The sequence below is a fragment of the Triturus cristatus genome, chromosome 2_1 (genome assembly GCF_964204655.1).
Source record: "Triturus cristatus chromosome 2_1, aTriCri1.1, whole genome shotgun sequence".
NCBI lineage: Eukaryota > Metazoa > Chordata > Amphibia > Caudata > Salamandridae > Triturus > Triturus cristatus.
Window position 1 is genome coordinate 604,004,020 of NC_140581.1, and position 20,045 is coordinate 604,024,064.

The following is a 20,045-nucleotide window of genomic DNA, read 5'->3' on the forward strand; positions in this document are numbered from 1 at the left end:
CAATGCTTGTTTGGGTTAGAGCACGCAAATATTGCACTGGCAGGTTATTAACTACATCTGCTTTGGCTGGGGTATCTCCAATCAGTGATGCCACAAATGTATTGCATGACTCTAAACTGGTGGTTGTGCACAAACTTGAAACACGACTACAAATATTCGGCGCATTCCCGAGCCCCTGTAAATGTGTTTTCTTTAATTCATACATAATCTGTGTATTTTACTTGGCGTTACTTGCTTTGCTGGAGGACTCCTTTTCCTTCAGCTTACACTTTAGGAGGATTTTGCCTAGGACTCAAGAAGGAATTTAACACTTATTGAAATGCAAAGATGGTGACGAGTATATATACGTTTTGCTCTGCACTGTTTTAAGGCTAGCAATGGTGCTGTCTTAAAGTTCTGTTCAGTCACAAGACAACAGGGAAAATGATTCAATATCCTGAACACTGAGTTTTACCTTGAGTTATATGTTCACACATTTTGTTTTCAGTACATGTAAAGTTACTGCACATTCTGACTGGCAGCCCGTACTTTTAGCAGAGAGGGAGACGTGGGGGCACACACACACATATACACATGCATATTCACACAGGCACACACACACAACCCTCACTCAGTCGAATAAAATACACACTTACATACATTCATACATACACTCACACACCCATCAAACATCAAAAAAACAAATTTACCTCCACTGCAGCTCTCCAGAAGGAAAGCCTTGGAGGTGCCAGGAAGGTTGTGACTGCTGCCTTCCCTCATAGGCTGATGAGGGAAGGCAGCAGTCCCTCACTCTTCAAAGACTGGGATGGGGTCCGTGAGATTGCTGGCGCCTCTAGTGCCAGTAAGTTTTCCCTAGATCCTCCCCACATGTAGGGGCGGAGAGGTGATTCAACGCTTCTGGTGCAGTTCCTCAGTCAGGGATCGGGCCCAGACGGGTTACCACAATGGCCTTGTCCTCTTGGCAACAGTCTTGACCACGCTCCTTGTCTTTCTCCTGGTGGCCTCATCTGGAATCATACTGTGTCACCATCCTCACCCTGCTCACTGGCTATGGCCTGATCGGCATGGCACTAATTTTCACAATAGCCCCACCTGGCATATGGGGTTGCAGACTTCACTCTGCACACAGGCAACAGCCTGATCGACACAACAGCAATCTTCATGGCTGCCTGACATGGCATACAGGGTTGCCGATTTACTTGTGCACAGAGGCCATGATCCGTGCAAAAGCTGTCTCCTAACACCTCGCATCAGAGAATCTCACACTGGACCTTTCTCCCTCCAGCGCATGCCTCTTCCTCATAGGGCGCACAGCTTTTGGCAACCAGACAGGCACTGGTGCTCCAGGTCCCAGTGCAGGTGGTCTTGAAGTCCCAGGGTACTGTCCCCTCATCCAGCTGGAAGTCTGGTAGGCTTTGATCCCCCCAGTCCTGTTTACAGGCAGGAGTCTTACAGAGCTTCTTCTCCTCCCACAGCCCGACTGCAGCTTGACAGTTTACAATATTTGGGACCTCAAGCTCCGCATTTCCATACATGAAGTGTGAGTTTGAGTTTTTGAAGTTTATGTTTGGGGGGGTCTGCTTCCTTTTGAAGTGATCTATTCTCTACTCCATCCTGCCCTTCCTCCTGAAAGCAGTCTGTCACAGCAGGAGCGACTCCAAGTCTGATAGTTTCACATCAGTGGCCATAGGAGTGACTAGAAGTTCACATCTGGATGGCATCCGCAGTGATTTGTGTACCACAAGGTTTCCTCAGTGCCTAGGCCCTTCTCTTGATGATTCTCATATCTGCCCTACCTCCTTCCTGATATGTCCAGGGCCCTTCCTAGTGACCTCCCTCTGAATCAAAGAGCACCCTTTGAAGAATATTGAAGATCCTGGCTCTCCTTCCTTCATTGTGTGTCCTACCCAGCTCATAGAAATGCAGCAATCCACAAATCTGTCTCGGCACAGGGTGGGGGGGTGCAGAGCCAGGCGGATTCCTCCATTTCCTCATGTTCCTCCTGATCTTCCATGTATTGTATCATTCATAAGCTTGGATATCGAAAGTCTATTTACAAGCCTTCTCAGGATGACACCATCAAAGTCATTAGGAACGCCCTAGAAGGAGCCAACTGGGACTTCAAAACACCAAAATCCTTCATTGTTGAATATGCAGAATCAGCACTTAAAGAAAACTTCTTCGAATTTGAAGGGGACCTCTTTCTGAAAACTTATGGCACCTCAATGGGGAGTACCTTTGCCCCAAGTGTGGCTGGTCTTTATGTCTTTGACTTTGAAAAAGCGCACATACTGAATACCAATATTCCTTACAGAGAAAATATTACTCTCTGGAAAAGGTATATAGATGATATATTGATGATCTTGCAAGGACAAGAAGAGACTCTTCCCCTTTTTATGGAGTGGATTAACAACTGTGATAAGAACTTGAAATTCACCCACTGCATCAATAAAAAAGAACCATTACATTCTTAGATATTACCATAATCGCTAAGAATGGTAATCTTGAAACCAATACCCCCTACAAACCTACAGCCAGAAACACTTTATTGAAATTTGACAGCTTCCACCCAATGGCATTAAGGAAGAATTTACCTTATGGGCAATTCTACATCTCAGAAGAAACTGCAGCCAATTGGAATATTATAGTGTACAAGCATCAGCTCTGTCTAACAAACTAATGGGCCGAGGCTATCTATATAACATAATAAAATCTTCCCAAAAGCGTGCAAGTAATCAAAACAGAGATGCTCTCTGTTAGACATGGGGGTCTCTAGTTGGCAAGGGCTTACACCTTTGTCCAAGTAGGGACCCTTCTTCCTACCCAAGGTAAGGGGGATACACTTCTAAAATAAACCCTGCTCACCCCCTTAATAGCATGGCACAAGTTTCTTACTGCTGCACAGGGGAGGTGATGCGTCGGTTTCTTACTGCATGGGGAGGTCTGCATCGGTTTCTTACTGCGTCCCCCAACGATGCGATAGACTTGACACTTCGATGCGATGAGTGACCATCCGGTACGATTTGTGAAGACCTGGGATGCACTGCGATGATTTCCGCCGCGTCCCCTCGATGCGTTGGTTCTTCCACAACAGGGCCTGCAGCAGAATCGGTGCGATGATCTCGGAGATCGGTGCACAGGATTCGTCACACGGCAGACACTTCACCCACGAGCAGGCGCTGCGGCAATACAAGAAGAATTTTACTATGCGCCAATTGTCACAGTTCTTGCAGTTTCCAGTCCCAAAACAACCTCCAGAGGTCCAGAACACTGGCAGGCACCTCTCAGCAGGTCAGAACTCCCAGCAAAGGAGTTGAGGGGGGCTGGGGGAGAAGTCTTTGTGTCCCTAAAACTTCAGAAACTGAGGCAAGCTCTATAGTCCTTGGAAATTTTCCTCAAGCAGGGGACACAGCACCCAGCATAGTTCTTTTCCTCTCCTTGGCAGAAAGTAACCACTGAAGGCCAACCCCAAACAGCACAGGGGCAGTATTCCTCCTCAGGTTCTCCAGCTCTTCTCCATGGCAAAGGTTCCTCTTGACTGCATACAGGCACCGCAATGACAGGCCTGAGACCTTGTTGCAAGGCTGCTTGTGTATGTGGCACAATGTCTACTAGCAGCATTTGGTTTACAGACCTGGCACACACAGTGCACTGTGCTAGGGACTTAACAGTAAACCAAATAGACCAATCATGGAAACACCAATCCATAACAATAATTTACAAAGGGAGCACTTGCACTTTTTCACTGAACAGCCTTGGCAAAGTGCCCAAAGCATCTAGACCAGCAAAATGAAGTCCAACAACCAGCAAAAACACAGGAGGTAAAGGCAAAAATACAGGGGACACCCATGCCAATGATGCCAGGTGAGGACACTCTCCTTGAAGAATCACCCAGAATGCAGAAAAAGATATTTTCCTTTTGTAACAACCTACAGCACTATTTCAAACAAATTGACCAAAGCCATAAATAAACATTGATGGATATTACAAACAGGAAAATTTAACTGGGAGAAACCCCTGTTCTCTTTCTAAAAACAAGAAGCTTAAAAGATCAGCTGGTATCTACCTGCCCGAAAAAAGACCTTAAAAATCCTACCAATACGGTACTCAATGCTTAGTGTTGACCAAATGTGAGAGGCCACTTCCCATGCTGCAACTGTAGTGTGTGTCACCTGACACACCACCAAGACTCTCGATCTAGAACCAAATAATACCTCGTACCTAAGGAGGTATACCAATTGAAACTCAATAAATGTGATCTAATGATTACTTGCCCTTGTGGACTGCGGCACATAGGAATGACTAGTAGAAAGATCAAGGTGATATTCTGCAACATCGCAGTAACATCAGATGCAATAGCAATACAACAAGAATGACTGACCATTTTTTGAAAACAGGGCATACAGCGAATGACCTCAGCTGGGTTGTATAGAAGTATTGGAAAAAACCCAAGAGAAGTTACATGACAAATTTCTGGAGAAAGAACAGAGATGGATATACCGATTATCTACACATAGAAAGGGACTGAATGACAACATTTCCTGGAACACACTGAGTACTAATTAATTCCATTTAGATGACCAGTGCTTGAACTGTTGAACACTTTAAACAAGCACCATATGGTCAACTTGAGGGGTCCTAACTGTTGTTGAGTTTGACTTTTTGTAGTCCCTGTCAAAATGCCAATTCTTTGTGGGCAACACATATAATATATGAATATATTATGTGACATACACTTGCACAGCTTCCTCTCGTTCTATTAAGGACATGAAAATCCTGTTTTCAAACACTTGTTACCTACATTCATCTCCAATTTGATCGAATGATGTATCGCAAATGGCTCGTAAGTTACTCCCTTTGAGACTGCAGCAGCCCCACACGAAACGGTTATCAAACTGGGAGGCAGGTCTGGCTCAACCAATACCAAACAGCCCCATGACGTCAGCACGCAAACGTACATACGTGACGGAAAGGCCAGCTAGAACCCATGAATCTTCCTTAAGCACAAGACTCCGAAACCAGAGTATCTCCGGGATCTCGTGTCAATGCCAAAATAGGTAACTGACATAGGTGGCTGACCTTGATGAAGTAAGTGGCTATGCGGGGGAAGCACTCAGTCCCAAAACAAAATTTCTTTGGCATTCAGACATTTACAAGACTTTGTCTTCATATTGTCCATCTCTAGTGTGTGACTACACGCTCTGCCCCCCACCGGGACCCATGTCACTTGACTTTATTGTGATTCACGTGAGAGAACTTCCTTTCACTTTAGCTATGTTTTAATTAAATCTGCATTTTGCAAAACATTTACCCTTTTCTCTACCATAATTGTTTCTTTAAAAGGAGTCACATATTGATTATACATTTTGACAAATGAGAGGTTAGACCTACGACATGGTCGATAGCCTCATGAAGCACGCAACGTAAAGGAACTTTGCATGCTTAATTATAAGAGATACATTCCTCGCAAATAGCTTATAAATTGATAGTTACAATGACAATCAGAGGGGTATTACTACGTTATGATTTAAATGCAAGAAGCAAATTATCAAAATAACCAGTGATGATTCTCTCACGGGTGACATGTGGAAATAGGAGTTTGCTTAGCATGAATGTCGTATGGTGAAGGTGACACAGAATGGGTGTCCCATACCATATACTGCATCCAATTATTTCTACAAAAGGATGATTACCTATTATCTTGCTATTCTGCTCTTACAGATACACCATACTGGGTGAAAACACGTGAGTGACTGGTTCACCCCTCCTGAAGAGGCACACCTTAGTGCGTGTACCTTGAATTCACTGAGGCCGTCTTTTTGGCCTTTTCACTTCTGGGCCTAAAGAAAGCCTTACAATGTTTTCAAATTTGGCTTAAACATGGAGACCAATGACCAATCAAAGGATGTTCAAGACCAATTATATCTTATAAACATCAGCACTTAGCTTTTAACCTTGTCCTAGGACCACATTATTAAAAATGTCTTTGCCTAATTGGAAGGGGATCCTTGAGACAAATTCACTTTTTTTCACTGCCTTGCACAACAAAACCCACTCCACTGTAATCAGGCGTTAGAGCACATCTAGGATGCACTCAGCACCCTAGGTGAGAACCAGATGATGCAGCATCCCACCAATTAGGTTGGTGGGTGAGAGTTTGTCTAAAAAAAACCTAATGGTTTTCTAAATATGATTGCAGTTGGATGCAGTTGATTTGATTAGGGTCCCGTTACTTTTGTTTGAACTAATTATCCAGGGATAAGGACGTGCTCCATATAATCCTTGCTCTTCTTTTGATGATAATAATATAAATAAAATTGTATCATTCAAAGACACACATACACCCAGCACAGGCATATCACACACATGGACTGCACAGCACTAAATGCGACCTTAATGTAGGCCAAGGGTGAGTTAAGCCCATAGTAGCAGAACCTTACATGAGTGAGCCAGTAGGCCTCAAACCAGTGGCACAGCTAAATTGGCATGTGCACTTCTACTGATCACTACACTGCATGCTCCCACCACTGCGCTTATGCTGCTTAACTCCTGGCAAAGACAGTAGCCTTTCAGGCTTTCACTGCTATAAGGGAAGTGCTTTTGGTTCCGCTCCCAGTACAAATAGACCACAATCCGAGAGACAGGCCTATGTCATGATCCAGACATTGTTGCAGCTGGGGCACTCAGGGCAGGTGTACACGTCCATTACCATGCAACAGCATTTTTACATCCCAACAGCCAGCAACAAAAAATGCCCTACGGATAGACAAGGTCTTGAATGTAGCTCAAACCTAAATAAGACAACAACGTGATGTGGATAGAGTATAAACGGAGACATAAGGGTGCACACATGAAATTAACTCTAGGGGAGTAGATTTAATACATTTTATTATTAATTTCACTTGCTCATCTCTACATCAAGTGTTGATATGTTTCAAAGTACATATTCATTTTCAGCATAGCTTGCTATATCGAGTAATTTGTCTGCCTCTTCTTCGCTGGTGTGTGGAGCACTTGGTTACAATTAACCATTTGTATAACACAAATCAGTAACTGCAGTATGGCTTAATTAAAAGGTGAAGGAGCACAATATGACTTCATTATTGAAATTTGGTGACATTTATGAATACAAATTTCATGAAATTGCAAATTTGTGATTTTTTTGTCTGGTCAAACATCTGGAAATTTTTCAGCAAACTACTTTTTCGCAAAACTTTCAAGAAAATTGCAAATATGTTAGGGAAAGTGTTAGGAATATTTTAATTTTTAAAAATACTTGATACTTTTCATTATTTTCCTATCAACATGTGTGTTTTAATAGTGCATTGTAAAACATTTTTAGGTTTTCCTTTCCTTCTGCAATTTAGGAATTGCTTTTGCAGATTTAAAAAGCTTTTTAAAAAGGTTAGCAGAAATGTATGAAGTGCTTGTAAGAAAAGTTACACAATTCTGCACATCCATATTAATGTGTTTGACATGGCAATGATATGCATCTTTTCAAGCTCAAAAGATGAAAGACAGAGTTAGTTCCACCAGTATTTTAACCTTTTGCATGGGGGATACAGGTACACACATATCCCTTCAGCATACACTCAACCTATTGAGCCATCTCACCCTGCAATTTTTTTTACACTTTTCATTAATTTTGAAAAGGAAGAAAAATGCCATTTACAGTACAGCTATCACCCATTGCATCTAATACAGTGGGTATTGCAATTGAAACATACATAAACTGTATCCAAGTCACAGAGAGGCAGTATTTAAAAACAGGTAGTGATGGCATTGTGCCACAATTATTCCGATGTCCTTTGATCCAAGGGACCCATACCTTTGCATGCTTGCGGTCACACCTTCCTCACTTATAGGCTGCATTTTCTGCACTAGAACAGTAGTCCATTTCTCTGTGCCACTTCCGTGTGGTCAGGAAGTCTGCCAGTCTTCAATGCTTAGCAATGTCTTGCTTCGCAACCATGAACGGAATTCCAGCCAGGGTACCTCGAAGTGCCAGAGTTCGCCCAGCCCTCCATTATCCCCAGTAAAGTCACTTTCGGATGTGGAACTGTGAGTGTATGAATTTTGACTATCAGTGCTGCATTTACCTCGCTCCAGTATTACTTTATGACTGGGCATGTCTAGAGCCTATGGTAGAGGGTCTCCTCGGGGGCCCAGCACCTTCTACATTTAGCGTTTTGTCCCTTATCCATTTTCCAGAGGCAACTATGAAAGTAATTAAATTGGACCAGTCATAGGTTTGAGGGAATAGCCACAATCCGAGCAGCCATCCTGGTCTCCTGCCACCCCTCGTCCTCCATCTCTTCAACCTCTACCTCTCAAGGCCACCCACATACCCTGTAGGAAGTCAGGAGCTTTGAAGAGGAGATATAATCTGTACTCACCTTTCTAACTGGGAATTCCATGGTCACTTTCACCTCAAGTGGGCTGCATTCATGACGCTCCCTGCTCATACCGGTCGGTATGTGTCTAAAACATGGTGCAGTTAGGGGTATTTGAAGAATTGGGATCCATGGAGTTAAAACACTAGACTTAGTTGTAAAAAAGTAAAAATGTGATCACAAACTCATACATCACCCAGTAGGAAATACCAATCAAGTCCCACTGTCAGAATACTGACCACTGTGCTTTGTGTTTCAGCCAATTTACCATCCACAAGGGGGGTTTGTGCTGTAAGTTTGCCAAACCATGCAATGTGTGTCAGTGCCACCTGCCAACATTAAAGGGGGCGTCTGGTGACCTGAGTGAGTGAGCATGAGGGAGATCCACCATACACTAAGCCCAGAGTTCCTGGTGCCTCAAGGGATGCCTACTCTGTGCACCATGCAGAGTCCTGCCTGTTCCCAAACAACCAGTCACCAATTGGTAGTGGGTTCCATTGAGTAGAGTAACAATAAACATCTGTTATTTAGTGCCAAGATGACCTTCTGTCGGAATGCGCGCTTTACAAATACAAGTTATGTTATGTTTACATATTATTTGTATTGCCCCATAGTAAACGCAGAGATACGGGAGACCCAGGCCACCCATTTGGACCAGTAATGTGCACTTGGTGAAAGAGACTCTTGGGGGTCTTGCCCACCCATAAAAAAGGGATACCTGTGATTGTAGTTATCAGACAAATGCATGGGGACATAATAGATGGTTAATTCTGGCGCACGTACAGAAGATGGGGGGGCAAGGGGGGAGTACTGAATTTTATAAAGTGCCAGCCTACCCATTAAATTGAGGGGCAGTGAAGGCCAATTTTCAATCCTGATGTGTACCCCGCTGGATAGGAAAGTGGGAAGAGAATCATCTGTTAATCCCAACTTGAGCCGTAAGGACTTTGTAAAGGTCTGACACTAGTGCCACAAACAAGGTTTTGTTAGGACCTGAAACAAGAAGGGCCAGTGTATAGTATTGAATACTTTCTTGCAGTACAGTAACAACACAGAGGTGCCTGTAGGTCCTTGATGTAGCTAATGCCACCTGTAGCCTCCACAGGCAATGTCTTGTACTTCTTGGCATAAAGACATTTTTGTCCTTGTAAACCAATGACCCAACCACTGCAGGCAACCTAGTGGCCAGCAGTTTAGCCAGTAATGTAATCTCAACGCACGCTCACAGCCAGACTTCACGACGCGGGAATACAAGGAGCAGCCCTCGACTGGGTCCAATCCTTCCTCTACCGCAGAACCCAGAGGATCCAACTCCCTCCCTTCGTCTCCAAACCCACGGAAATCCCCAGGGATCATCACTCAGCTCCACGCTCTTCAACATCTACATGGCCCCCCTTGCTGCCATAGTCAGACAGCATGGACTCAGCATCATATCCTACGCCGATGACACACAGCTCATCCTCTCACTCACGAAGAGTCCCGAAGACACCAGACTCTGCTTCCAGGAAGGAATGAAGAACATGGCAGCATGGATGAAAAACAGCTGTCTGAAGCTCAACTCAGAGAAGACAGAGGTCCTCATCCTCGGACCCTGCACCTCCGCCTGGGACAACACCTGGTGGCCCTCCGCCCTCGGGAACCCACCCACCCCGACATACCATGCTCAGAACCTCGGCATCGTCCTGGACTCCAACGCCGTCGCTTCCACTAGTTTCATCTGCCTTTGGATCCTCCGTAAGACCTTCAAGTAGATCCTCCCCAACTGCAGAAGGATCGTCACCCATGCACTCATAACCAGCAGACTGGACTACGGCAATGCCCTCTACGCCGGAATCAACAGAACTCTTCTACACAGTCTCCAAACCATACAGAGGGCCGCAGCCAGACTTGTCCTCGGGACACAACTTCACAAGCACATGACCCAACACCTACGAGCCCTCCACTGGCTCCCCATCGAGAAGAGGTCCACCTTCAAACTCCTCACCCACACCTACAAATCCCTCCACAACATGGGACCCAAATACCTCAACGAGAGATTATCCTTCCACATACCCAAGAGGAACCTCTGCTCCGCCCTGGCAGAGGTCCCCCGCATCCGCAGAAACAGATGGGATAGCCTTCTCCTACATCGCAGCCAAGACCTGGAACGAGCTCCCTGTGAACATCAGACGCTCCCCGACCCTGCACTCGTTCAGGAAGGACCTCAAACCGGGCTTTCTGACTGATCCGGAGCCGCTCCCCTCCCCAGCACCTTGAGACCCTCACAGGTGAGTAGCAAGCTATATAAACCCCTGATTGATTGATTGATTTATTGAAATAGGTCAGTAGAAAGAAAGTCCTCCTGTGGGTTTATTTGGTTTCAGAATAACAGAAATCAATTCACAACAAAGGTCATCCGGGAGAGAACTGGAGTTGCACACAGCATTAAAAGATTGAGGAGATGGGGTGTCAGCATCAGCAAAAAACATTTAAAAACCTCAATGGGGAATCCATTTGAACCTGGCATCTTTCTGGAGGGCACCATCACCTAGATCTCCTCCAGTGTCAGAGGTGCGTCCAAAGTTCCCTGTTCTGCATCCAAAAGGGAGCAAAGCGGGAGATTGTTAACGATGGGATATAGCTGTTCCAGTTATGATGGGGCTTAATCTCTATAAGGCTCACTGTGGGACATAGAAATCAACCATCCTTAGTTTGAGCATAGTCTGGAGATTGTTCTAGCTCCTTTTTGTGCTAGCCAATACAGGAATTTAAGAGCTTTGTTACCATATTCATAGATCATATTTCTGACCACCATCCAAGCAAGCTTGGCCATTTCTATTAACTTATGCTAGAGGGTTGCACACAGCTCCTCCAAAATATCCGGTGTACTCCCATCTGTCCCAGTGCAAGTGTGCATTAGAGACGGAGGATCTTCACCTCCAACTCTTTGATCTCCTGTTTATTTCTTTCTCTGACTCGGACCATTGAAACAGACTTACCCCTTATTGTCACCTTAAATGCCTCCCATAGGCTCACTGGAGAGGACATTGACATGATGTTGAGATCAAAGTATTCACCAATGGCATCACAGAGAAGATCTGCAAAATTACTGTCTTGGAACCACCATGCATTTAACTGCCAAATATCACATGAACCCCCGGAGGTGGAACAGAAGCACACTTCAACTGGGGAGGGGTCCGAAAGGCTTGCAGGAAAATCTGGACACCTGAAACATGACCAATATCTCCCCCTCCCCAGGGAAACAAACAGGTAATCTATCCTTGAGCTGCAGTTGTGTGGGGTGGAGTAGTGAGTAAAACATCAGTTGCATTGGTGCCAGATGTTGACTTGACCTAATGGACGTCACCCATTTCATCAATGCCTGAGATCTAGTAGTCACATCGCCAGAGTTTGTTTCCAAGGTTCTGATGGTTGAAACAGTCCCCTACCGCCTGAGTCCCAGTGAGTGTCTGTAGCAGTGCATCATACAGTTTCTGTAGTGTTCTGGAAACCAGTGAGGGAGGAGTATAAATGCTGCACAGCGACCAGGGAGATCCGTCCAAGGTTCCCTCTTGGACAATGAATCAGCCCAGGTTAATCTGTGTGCATCTGACTGTGAGAGATACTTCTGGAGCATTATCACCACCCCCTTGGGCCTCTAGTGAAGCCCTAGTGGTAGACCGTGAAATAATTGTGTCTCCTGAGAGAGGGGAATCTAATCCTCTTATGTGTCCAAGCGCCAGCTCAAACAAGAAGCACAGAGAAATTATTGAATGGTTCGAGGCAAATATTTAGTGTTGAGACCCTTCACAAACCTCTGGGAAGTCAAAGAGGTGCAGGATGTTTCTTCTGAGGTGACCTTTCGCATCCTCCTTGGGCTGACATTTCACTGTTGAAGCATTGGGGTTTCTGTACTGTTTGGCATAAGGTCATCCTACAAATTCTTGATAAATGTGAGTGAAATAGAGTGCAGAACTATGCTCACTGTGAATCATGCCATGCCTTGTGGATAGGATGGTTTTATTTGGCCAAACCCCTGTTTATTCAGGGATGTAACAATATGTTTATGTATGTATTGGTTTAGCACGGACCTAGCTAAGAAACAACAAAGTAAAGGCATCTTCTGTTGATGGATAAATTGGGAGTAACAGTTTGTATAATGGATAAACCCTAGAATATGTTAGTAACATAGATGGAGCATTCTGCAATTTATTTCAGTCCTGGGATAGCGCACCCTGCACGTAGCAAAGGGTTACCATTAGGTGCTCCAATCGCAGAAGCTTGTGAGTGGTCTCCGTCAGTTTCTTGCTAGGAGGTGGTGTTATCTTACTGCGCCAAAGCAAAGGGTGCTTAAGAGCTTCCGAAAGCTTCCCCTCGTTCATTGACCATGTGGCAGACAACACTTCCAGAGGCTCTGGCTGTGCAGCATGGGCCCAATTGGAAGGGACAACCCACCCACACCTGGAACACATGGTGGAAATTCGAGAAGAAGATAACTGGGCTACCAAAAACAATTGTACTGATTGGCTGATTTTGTTCCCATAACAAGAAATGATCTTGGTGGGAATGGGACAGGCTGAAGAGAGGACTGCAACATCACAAAATAAAATGATGGATGGGGAGTTGAAACCTTTCAAACACCAACCCCAGTAACAGATCTGGATGAAATCCATTGTTAATTTGCTTGCCATGTCAATTTTGTTTGGACCTAGCTATATGCAAATCAGTCTTGACCCTGCACCTCATAGGAACAGGCCAGCCCGAACTGCCAAGCCAGGTCCTCCCTGGACTGGAAACAAGCATCCTGGGACAGGTTTTGGGGCATCACCCCTCATCAACCAATCTAGATTGAATCCGGTGGTGCAGTGAGCAAGAGACCCACGTCTGAGCATACCCTCAGCCACTTAGGACACATATAGCAACGTCACAAAATAAAATGATGGGCTGACCTGCTGGTGGTTCTGGACCTTTCAGCCCTACCCTGGGTTGCCTGGAGTGGATTATGAATGGGTAGCCCGACAGGGACAGTACGTTATGTGGTGCTCTGGTGTCGTGCTTCATATCAAACTGTATATGTTCTATCCCTCACTTAGTCAGAGGGGAAGTTTGTATAAATGGATAATGGATGCTGAAGACAATATTTGCCCCAGAACCCTTGGAGGGGAACGTGGATTGTTGGCACCAGGTGCCTGCCCCTGTCGGGATTTGAATAGAGGTTTATTACAGGACAGAGGAATCATGGCTAATGTATTTTGGTTCATATTTCAAGAGTCACTTGCAGTACAAACTGTGTGCTGCCTTCCTTGTTTACTTGCTTTTCATATCTAACTTCTATGTAACTGCCAATTCTGTATTGTTTTTTGCTTGATTAAACAGCTGTCTTGGTAGAACCACATGCTTCATGTATGCCTTCAAGAATGACATGACTCAGGGACAGGCATTTGAGTTTAGGTGAACAATAGAGACTTTCACATTGTGAGGGCAACAAAGATGCAAGGTCTACTGTCCATCATAAATGAAGCATTTCTATTATTTAATCTTCACAGAAATATTTTTATCTAAAATGCCAGTTTGGTCTACGTTGTGCTTGAAGGATTCCTATGTCCAGTAGCATCTGCTTCTGAACGGGGGTGGGGGGCCGGGGAGGAGTGGAAGTGGAGTGAGTGGAGGGGTAGGAAAACAAAAAGCAATTACCTGGCTACTGCCAGCCGCTGCCTCTCCTCTGTCCTCTTCTCTGGCAGCAAAAAGCACATAGCCTCCCTGAACCCCCTAGCCAATCACGATGCTGAGTGACAACAGCGTTGTGATTGGTCTGAGCGCCATGGTTCAGTGCTCAGACAGGGGCTGGGAGGTTGTGCAATAAAGCCTGGTGGAGAACATGCTAAGTGCGCATGACAGTTTGGCAGGCCCAAGACGGCTGGCCAAACTGTCATGCACACTTAGGAAGAGCCTACCACTCCTCCCCAGGCTCTAAACAGCCCAGTCCTGCCCCCCAACCAACTGATCTAGTGTGCTTAAATAAAATGATAACAACATTGTGCTATTTTCAATTTAATTTTTACATTTTGAGCTGCTCAGTGAGCAGTGGAGCGATGCTCCGGCGCCTTAGTGGTGGAGCCGCCGCTGCCTATTTCAACCAACTCCATAGCCTGTCCTACATATGGTCATGACTCATTCGCTCTGCAATGATGGTGACGGAAGAGGTTAAGTCGTGCACTTACGCTGGTGGAAGAGACCGCTTCTTGGACACTCTCCGCAATGAATTCTTTGGTGATCCGTCGAGTGGGCAGTTCATTGAAGAGGGAATTGATGAGGGCCACTTTAGCTGCATCTCGGCGTGCTTCCGCTCGGCTTGAGCAGCACTACAAGGCAAGCACATCATAAGATCAAAACACGTGGTCACAGCGATTCTTGTATTTATTTTATCATTTTAAAAAGTAAAAACTCTGCCGTGCATACAGCAGAAGATACAGTTGAACATATCAGTGTATAAGGTTAACAGAGACAGAACAGAGTTATAAATGTTAAACAATGTTTATGACTCTCTGGCTCCCTAGTGCAGAGGAATTTGGCAGTCAGACATCAGAGGCCTCTTGAAAACACAAGTTTTGGGAGCTTCCCCCCAAACAATAATGAATCAGGCAAATTATGAAATGCCTTGGCACTGTGATTCTGGCTCTGGAGCCAGGACTAAAAAGGTCTGTTTAATGAATTTGGCCCTTTTCTCCTGGTATTTCCAACAGATAGAATTATTAGTGCGCATACGTGGGGTAGTCGAGATGGAAAGTAGCCTTGTATGTAATATGGAGCATCTTAGAACCTTTACTCGACTCAAAGGCCCATCTTTACTTAAAAGTAACGCAACCCAATGCAGCTGCATTGCGTGAAAGGGAGAGACCAGAACAGCGCCGTATCTGCGGAGATGTGGAGCTGTTTTCCTCCCTCCCTGGGCTGGCGAACGTTTGGCTGCCATGTGCCAACGCACAAGCTCTTGCACCATAGTGGAAGTGTGTGTGCATTCTACAAAGAATTGTTTTTGCACTTGAAGGGGGCTTTAAGTACAAATACTATCCTTTAACAACTTTGCTAATTTATGTGTGTGTTATACAAAGCAGCACGTATGCAAAATAGGAAAACCGAAATTAAATCAAAACATTTCTCCCTGCGGCGCCTGCATCAGGGAGGTGTAGGATTTTAGTGCAAATCCTCATCTATGATTGTTTGTAGAAAGGGATTTGTGTCAATAACCATTGGTGGTTGCAAGGGCAGGCCACTCATGGAATGCCCCCTTGAGACGGTGTAATGCAATGCAGTGCATAGCGCATCTTTGCATTACTTTGGGAAACTATTCAAAGCAAATCCTGATTTGTGTTGATAGCAATTCTATCATAACACTTTACGTCAGGTTTGCATTACAGAAGTAATGCAAACCTGCTGCAAAGCATTAGTAAATCTGAGCCGAAGCTGTAGAATACAAGAATAGGTGTCACATGGTCAAATAAATCTTCTCATGCATCTTTACCCTTGAAGTGCTAGTAGCAGTAACAGGAGAACATGCCAATAACCATCCAAGGCAAAGCTGCTGAGCAGAAAACTATTCAAAGGCACAACATAGGCTAAAGGGCTTGACGTACGAACAACCATTCACAATGATGTGGAATGTAAAGGACGTATCACAAATCGTCCAAAAGCATGCTCGAATATTGATTAGACAGGTTGCAATTTGTAACCCCATGTGATTGGCTGTGAATGCACTGATGGAAGGTCAGCACGGGAGAGTAGACCCCTGTCCTTGCATCTGAATTCCCAAAGGGAATGTTTTTTTTTTTTAAGAAGCTTATGTCCCCAGTTGGCATTCTAACTTGGCGGTCACCAAGAGGCTGCGTTCGGCATTGAGGTCATAAACAATTGATACATACCTTTGCAATTCAGGGGTGCCTCCCTTCTATTTGAGAATCAGAAAGCATCTCAGAAACCGTTGTACGACACATAAAAGGGCTTATGTATGGTGCAAAAATAAAATGCTTTGTTCATCAGGCCCCTAGTTAATTACATGGCACAGCAAAGGTTTATACTGCCTAGCAAATACACATGGCACAAAAAGGAGTACTTTACTTTGAATATGAAAGACACACAACTGATTTGCTGTTTCTGAGAAATTGTGTTGCTGGTTGAGGGATGTATGAGCTCTTTCCAAGCAGCAGCCACAATCCTTGTCAGGGTGAACCACAAAAGTCAATACATTCACTTGTGCTTAACCCTCTGGTAGCTTGGCACAAAAGCAGTCAGGCTTACCTTAAAGGCAAGGTGTAAATTATTTATGCAGCACTCAATCAGTAATAAAGTGAAAACACAACACAAGAAAAACCCCACACCAATTTAGAAAAACAGTAAAATTCAAAAAATATTTTGACACCAAAAAGAAAAAATCGGAATCAGTATAACTGGAGATATGCAATTTCAAAGAGTTAAGGGAAGTATAGCGCCTACAAGCACAAAGTGCCACTCGCAGTTATCTGGGCGTGCTAGACCGAGTGAAAGTCACAAGCTCTGGATCCGACCGCAATGAGATGTGGGCCAGACACAGGGACCTGGTAAGTCCTGTTGAAAAAGTTACTTTCTCAAAGTCCAGTGTGGGAGGAGCAGGGATAACAACACAGATGGTTATGGCTGTAGCGCAAAGTCCACGCCGGGCATCGCAGACGGTCGTTGCTGTAGCACAAAGATCCTGTCAGGTGTTGCAGACAGTCTTGCTGGAGATTCGCGTTTGGGGTCACCTCAGTTTGTCAATGCTGTAGTGCAAAGGGCATATCTCACGTTGATGTTTAGGTTTGCGGTCGCTGTAGCATGAAGAGTCAGGTTCACCAGTGTTTCACATCGGCGGTCACCAAGATTTTAGTGTGAACACGCCCATTCATGGTCGCAAAGAGCCCAAAACCTCAGGATTTCAGATATGTTTCCAAGAGGAGCTCAGCTGATGCCACAACCAAGGGTACAGGACCTGGGAGGCACCTCTTGGGAATCAGGAACTCACTGCAGCAGAAGTCAGCAGGGCTCAGGCAGGTCCTGTGCAGCAGGTCAGCTGGGCAGTTGCAGGAGGCCTCTGGAGTTTGTTTGTATCTCTGTAGCTCAAAACAGGAGGCCAGCTAACTAGCCCTTAGAGTCACTCAGGCAACCTGCTATAAAGGGGTCGGAGGGTCTTATTTTTATGCTGGATGCCAGCTTTGAAGTGGAAAAACTTCTGGAGTTTCCCCTCTACAGAATGCCTGGAATTTCCTGCCTCCTTGCGATGGTCCCAGTCTGTTTGCAGTCACAGTGCAAAGTTATTTGTGTGTGAACTGAGGCAGTGCCTTTAAGTGCAAGTGTGACAGGTGACAGCTCCGCCCCTCTCATCAAGCCAGAATAGCCCATACTGCCAGAATCCATTTCCTATATTGTGTGGTTGCCTGGGAGGAATGCACAAAGGCCATCTGCCAACTACATCTAGTCATGTGACCCAGGAAAGCAGCTGTAGACACCAAATAGTTATGACAAGAACATTTCAACTTTCTTGAATAAATTGATTACAGTCATTTACCATTTGGGAGTGCGACCGATCCACATTTACTTTTCAACTTTCTAAAAGCAACATCTTCAGAATGTAACTTAGAATCCTACTTTACCAATAAAGAAGATTTTAAAGGGCAATTTTTTTAGACACGAAACATGATATTTCAACCTGTCCCCAAATAAAAGTTATCACTTATTTAATGTAATAAGTTATCATTTAGGGTAATCCAATGGGAGATGCAGGCCTCAGAGTAGTGAAAAACAAATGTGAGTTTTTCACTACTGGTACACATAACACTTAAAAATACATGTCCAACATTTTAAATATACAATGCACCCTGCACTATGGGCTGTTTAGTGCCTTCCCTAGTGGTAACATATGTATTAAAAAATGAGTTTTAGGCTTGGCAAAAGTTGTTTTTGCCAAGTCGATTTGGCAGTTTAAAACTGCACACAGGCTGCAATGGCAGGCCTGAGACATGTTTAAAAGGGCTACTTAAGATTGTGGTACAGAAGTGCAGCAGGCTAAATTGCAGCATTTAAATTACAGGCCCTGAGCAGATGTAGTACCACTTTATTAGGGACTTACAAGTAAATTAAATGTGTATGCCAATTTTACCATGTTTAGTGGAGAAAGCACAAGCACTTTAGCACTTGTTAGTTGTGGTAAAGTGCACATAGTCCGAAGCCTAACAACAAAGAAGTCAGCAAAACAGCAGGGGAGAAGGCAAAATGTCTGGGGTGACATTGCATAGAGGGTCAGGTTCGACTTTGTTGCTTGCTTTTACATGGTTATCAAGAAGCAATTATTGGTCTTGAAAGAATTCAAAACTTTGGCTTTTTCCAATCATGTAGGGAAATAACCCCCATAAAAAGGTCAAACCTACCTCTTTGTTTGAATTATGTGTTTAACTGAAACTAATAGTAAGTTTCAATTTCACAAGGTTACATTCTAGGTAATGATTAGATGACACCTTTCCTATCTTCTTGTGGTTTGTAAGCATAAGACTACCCCACCAAGCATAGAAGTGCTTTCTGTGCTACACAGCCACCATTGAAAGTACCAGGGTTCACTAAAAATGTCTACCCTGTGAAAAGAATTGCTCTGCACCAGACTTAAGTGCTTCATATGCAGAAGATGCCGCCTGAGACCATACTCATGCACATGAGCTCTATGCATTAGAGGATACTTTGTAGTTAATCGTTGATTCATTCTTCGTTCCTCATTCATGAAGTTATGTTTACAACTTTTTAGCCAGACTTTACAAATGTAAGGCATTCTGCAGAAAATAATGCAACCTACTATCATCAATCAATGATTTCTAAACGAGATAAAGATGATAGCTTTGCCATTTGTAAGGCTTAGTTTCCTATGCAGACCTGCTTCAATCTTTATGAAGAAAGGTTCTTACATGGTGTATGAAGTGTACTTCACGTGTTGATCTGTAAAGAGTGTCGGCTCCTCCGCTGAGGGGGGAGGAACGTCACGCCCATGCTATTTGAGCAGTGCAAAAAAGAAAATGATAATATATTATCATTTAATTTTTCTGTGCGGGACTGTAGCCATGTTGGGGCAGGGCTGGGCACGCCACAATAAGAGTGATTTGCACTCCCCACGTGCACATGATTTTTTGGTCAGCGCTCTTGGGCCAGCCAACCAGTCATGCGCATTTAGCATGCCCTCCACCTGGATGTGCTGCACATCCCGGTGGAAAACATGCTCAGGCTCCCAGACACTGCCTGAGCGGCCAAACAGGCTGCTCAGACCAATCACGGCGCAGCTCAGGCAGCATCGTGATTGGATTGGAGAGTCCAGGAGCCTGGGTGCTTCCAGTGCTCCCATTCCAGAGAGATGAGGACCCTAGGTGAGGCGTGTGGTACTGGTGAAGGTAAGTTTTTTTTTTATTTATTTTTTTATCTATTACTCCCCACCCCAACACCCCCGTTGTGAGGAAGCCGCCACTGTTTGTATTTATGTCGATATCGGGTCCTTTTCATTTTCATCAGTTGAATATATATGTTTTAAATTGCATCAGCTCTCACGTCAGTTCATTCTTTTAGAGGGAAAGTTTTTTATTAACCTTTTTAAAACTGAAAATACTTTAGCTGTAACATCTCTACTAG

At 44.5% G+C, this 20,045-nt stretch overlaps 1 protein-coding gene across 2 annotated transcripts in view; it reads right to left on the minus strand.

Annotated features, from left to right (window-relative positions):
- The window catches only part of LIX1 (limb and CNS expressed 1), a 744,382-nt gene that overhangs the window by 351,163 nt on the left and 373,174 nt on the right, over nt 1-20,045 (minus strand). For both annotated transcript variants that reach the window (XM_085632538.1, XM_085632539.1), the window contains exon 3: nt 14,594-14,734. In XM_085632538.1, the coding sequence (XP_085488664.1) occupies nt 14,594-14,734 (141 nt within the window). The remainder of the gene's footprint in view (nt 1-14,593; nt 14,735-20,045) is intronic.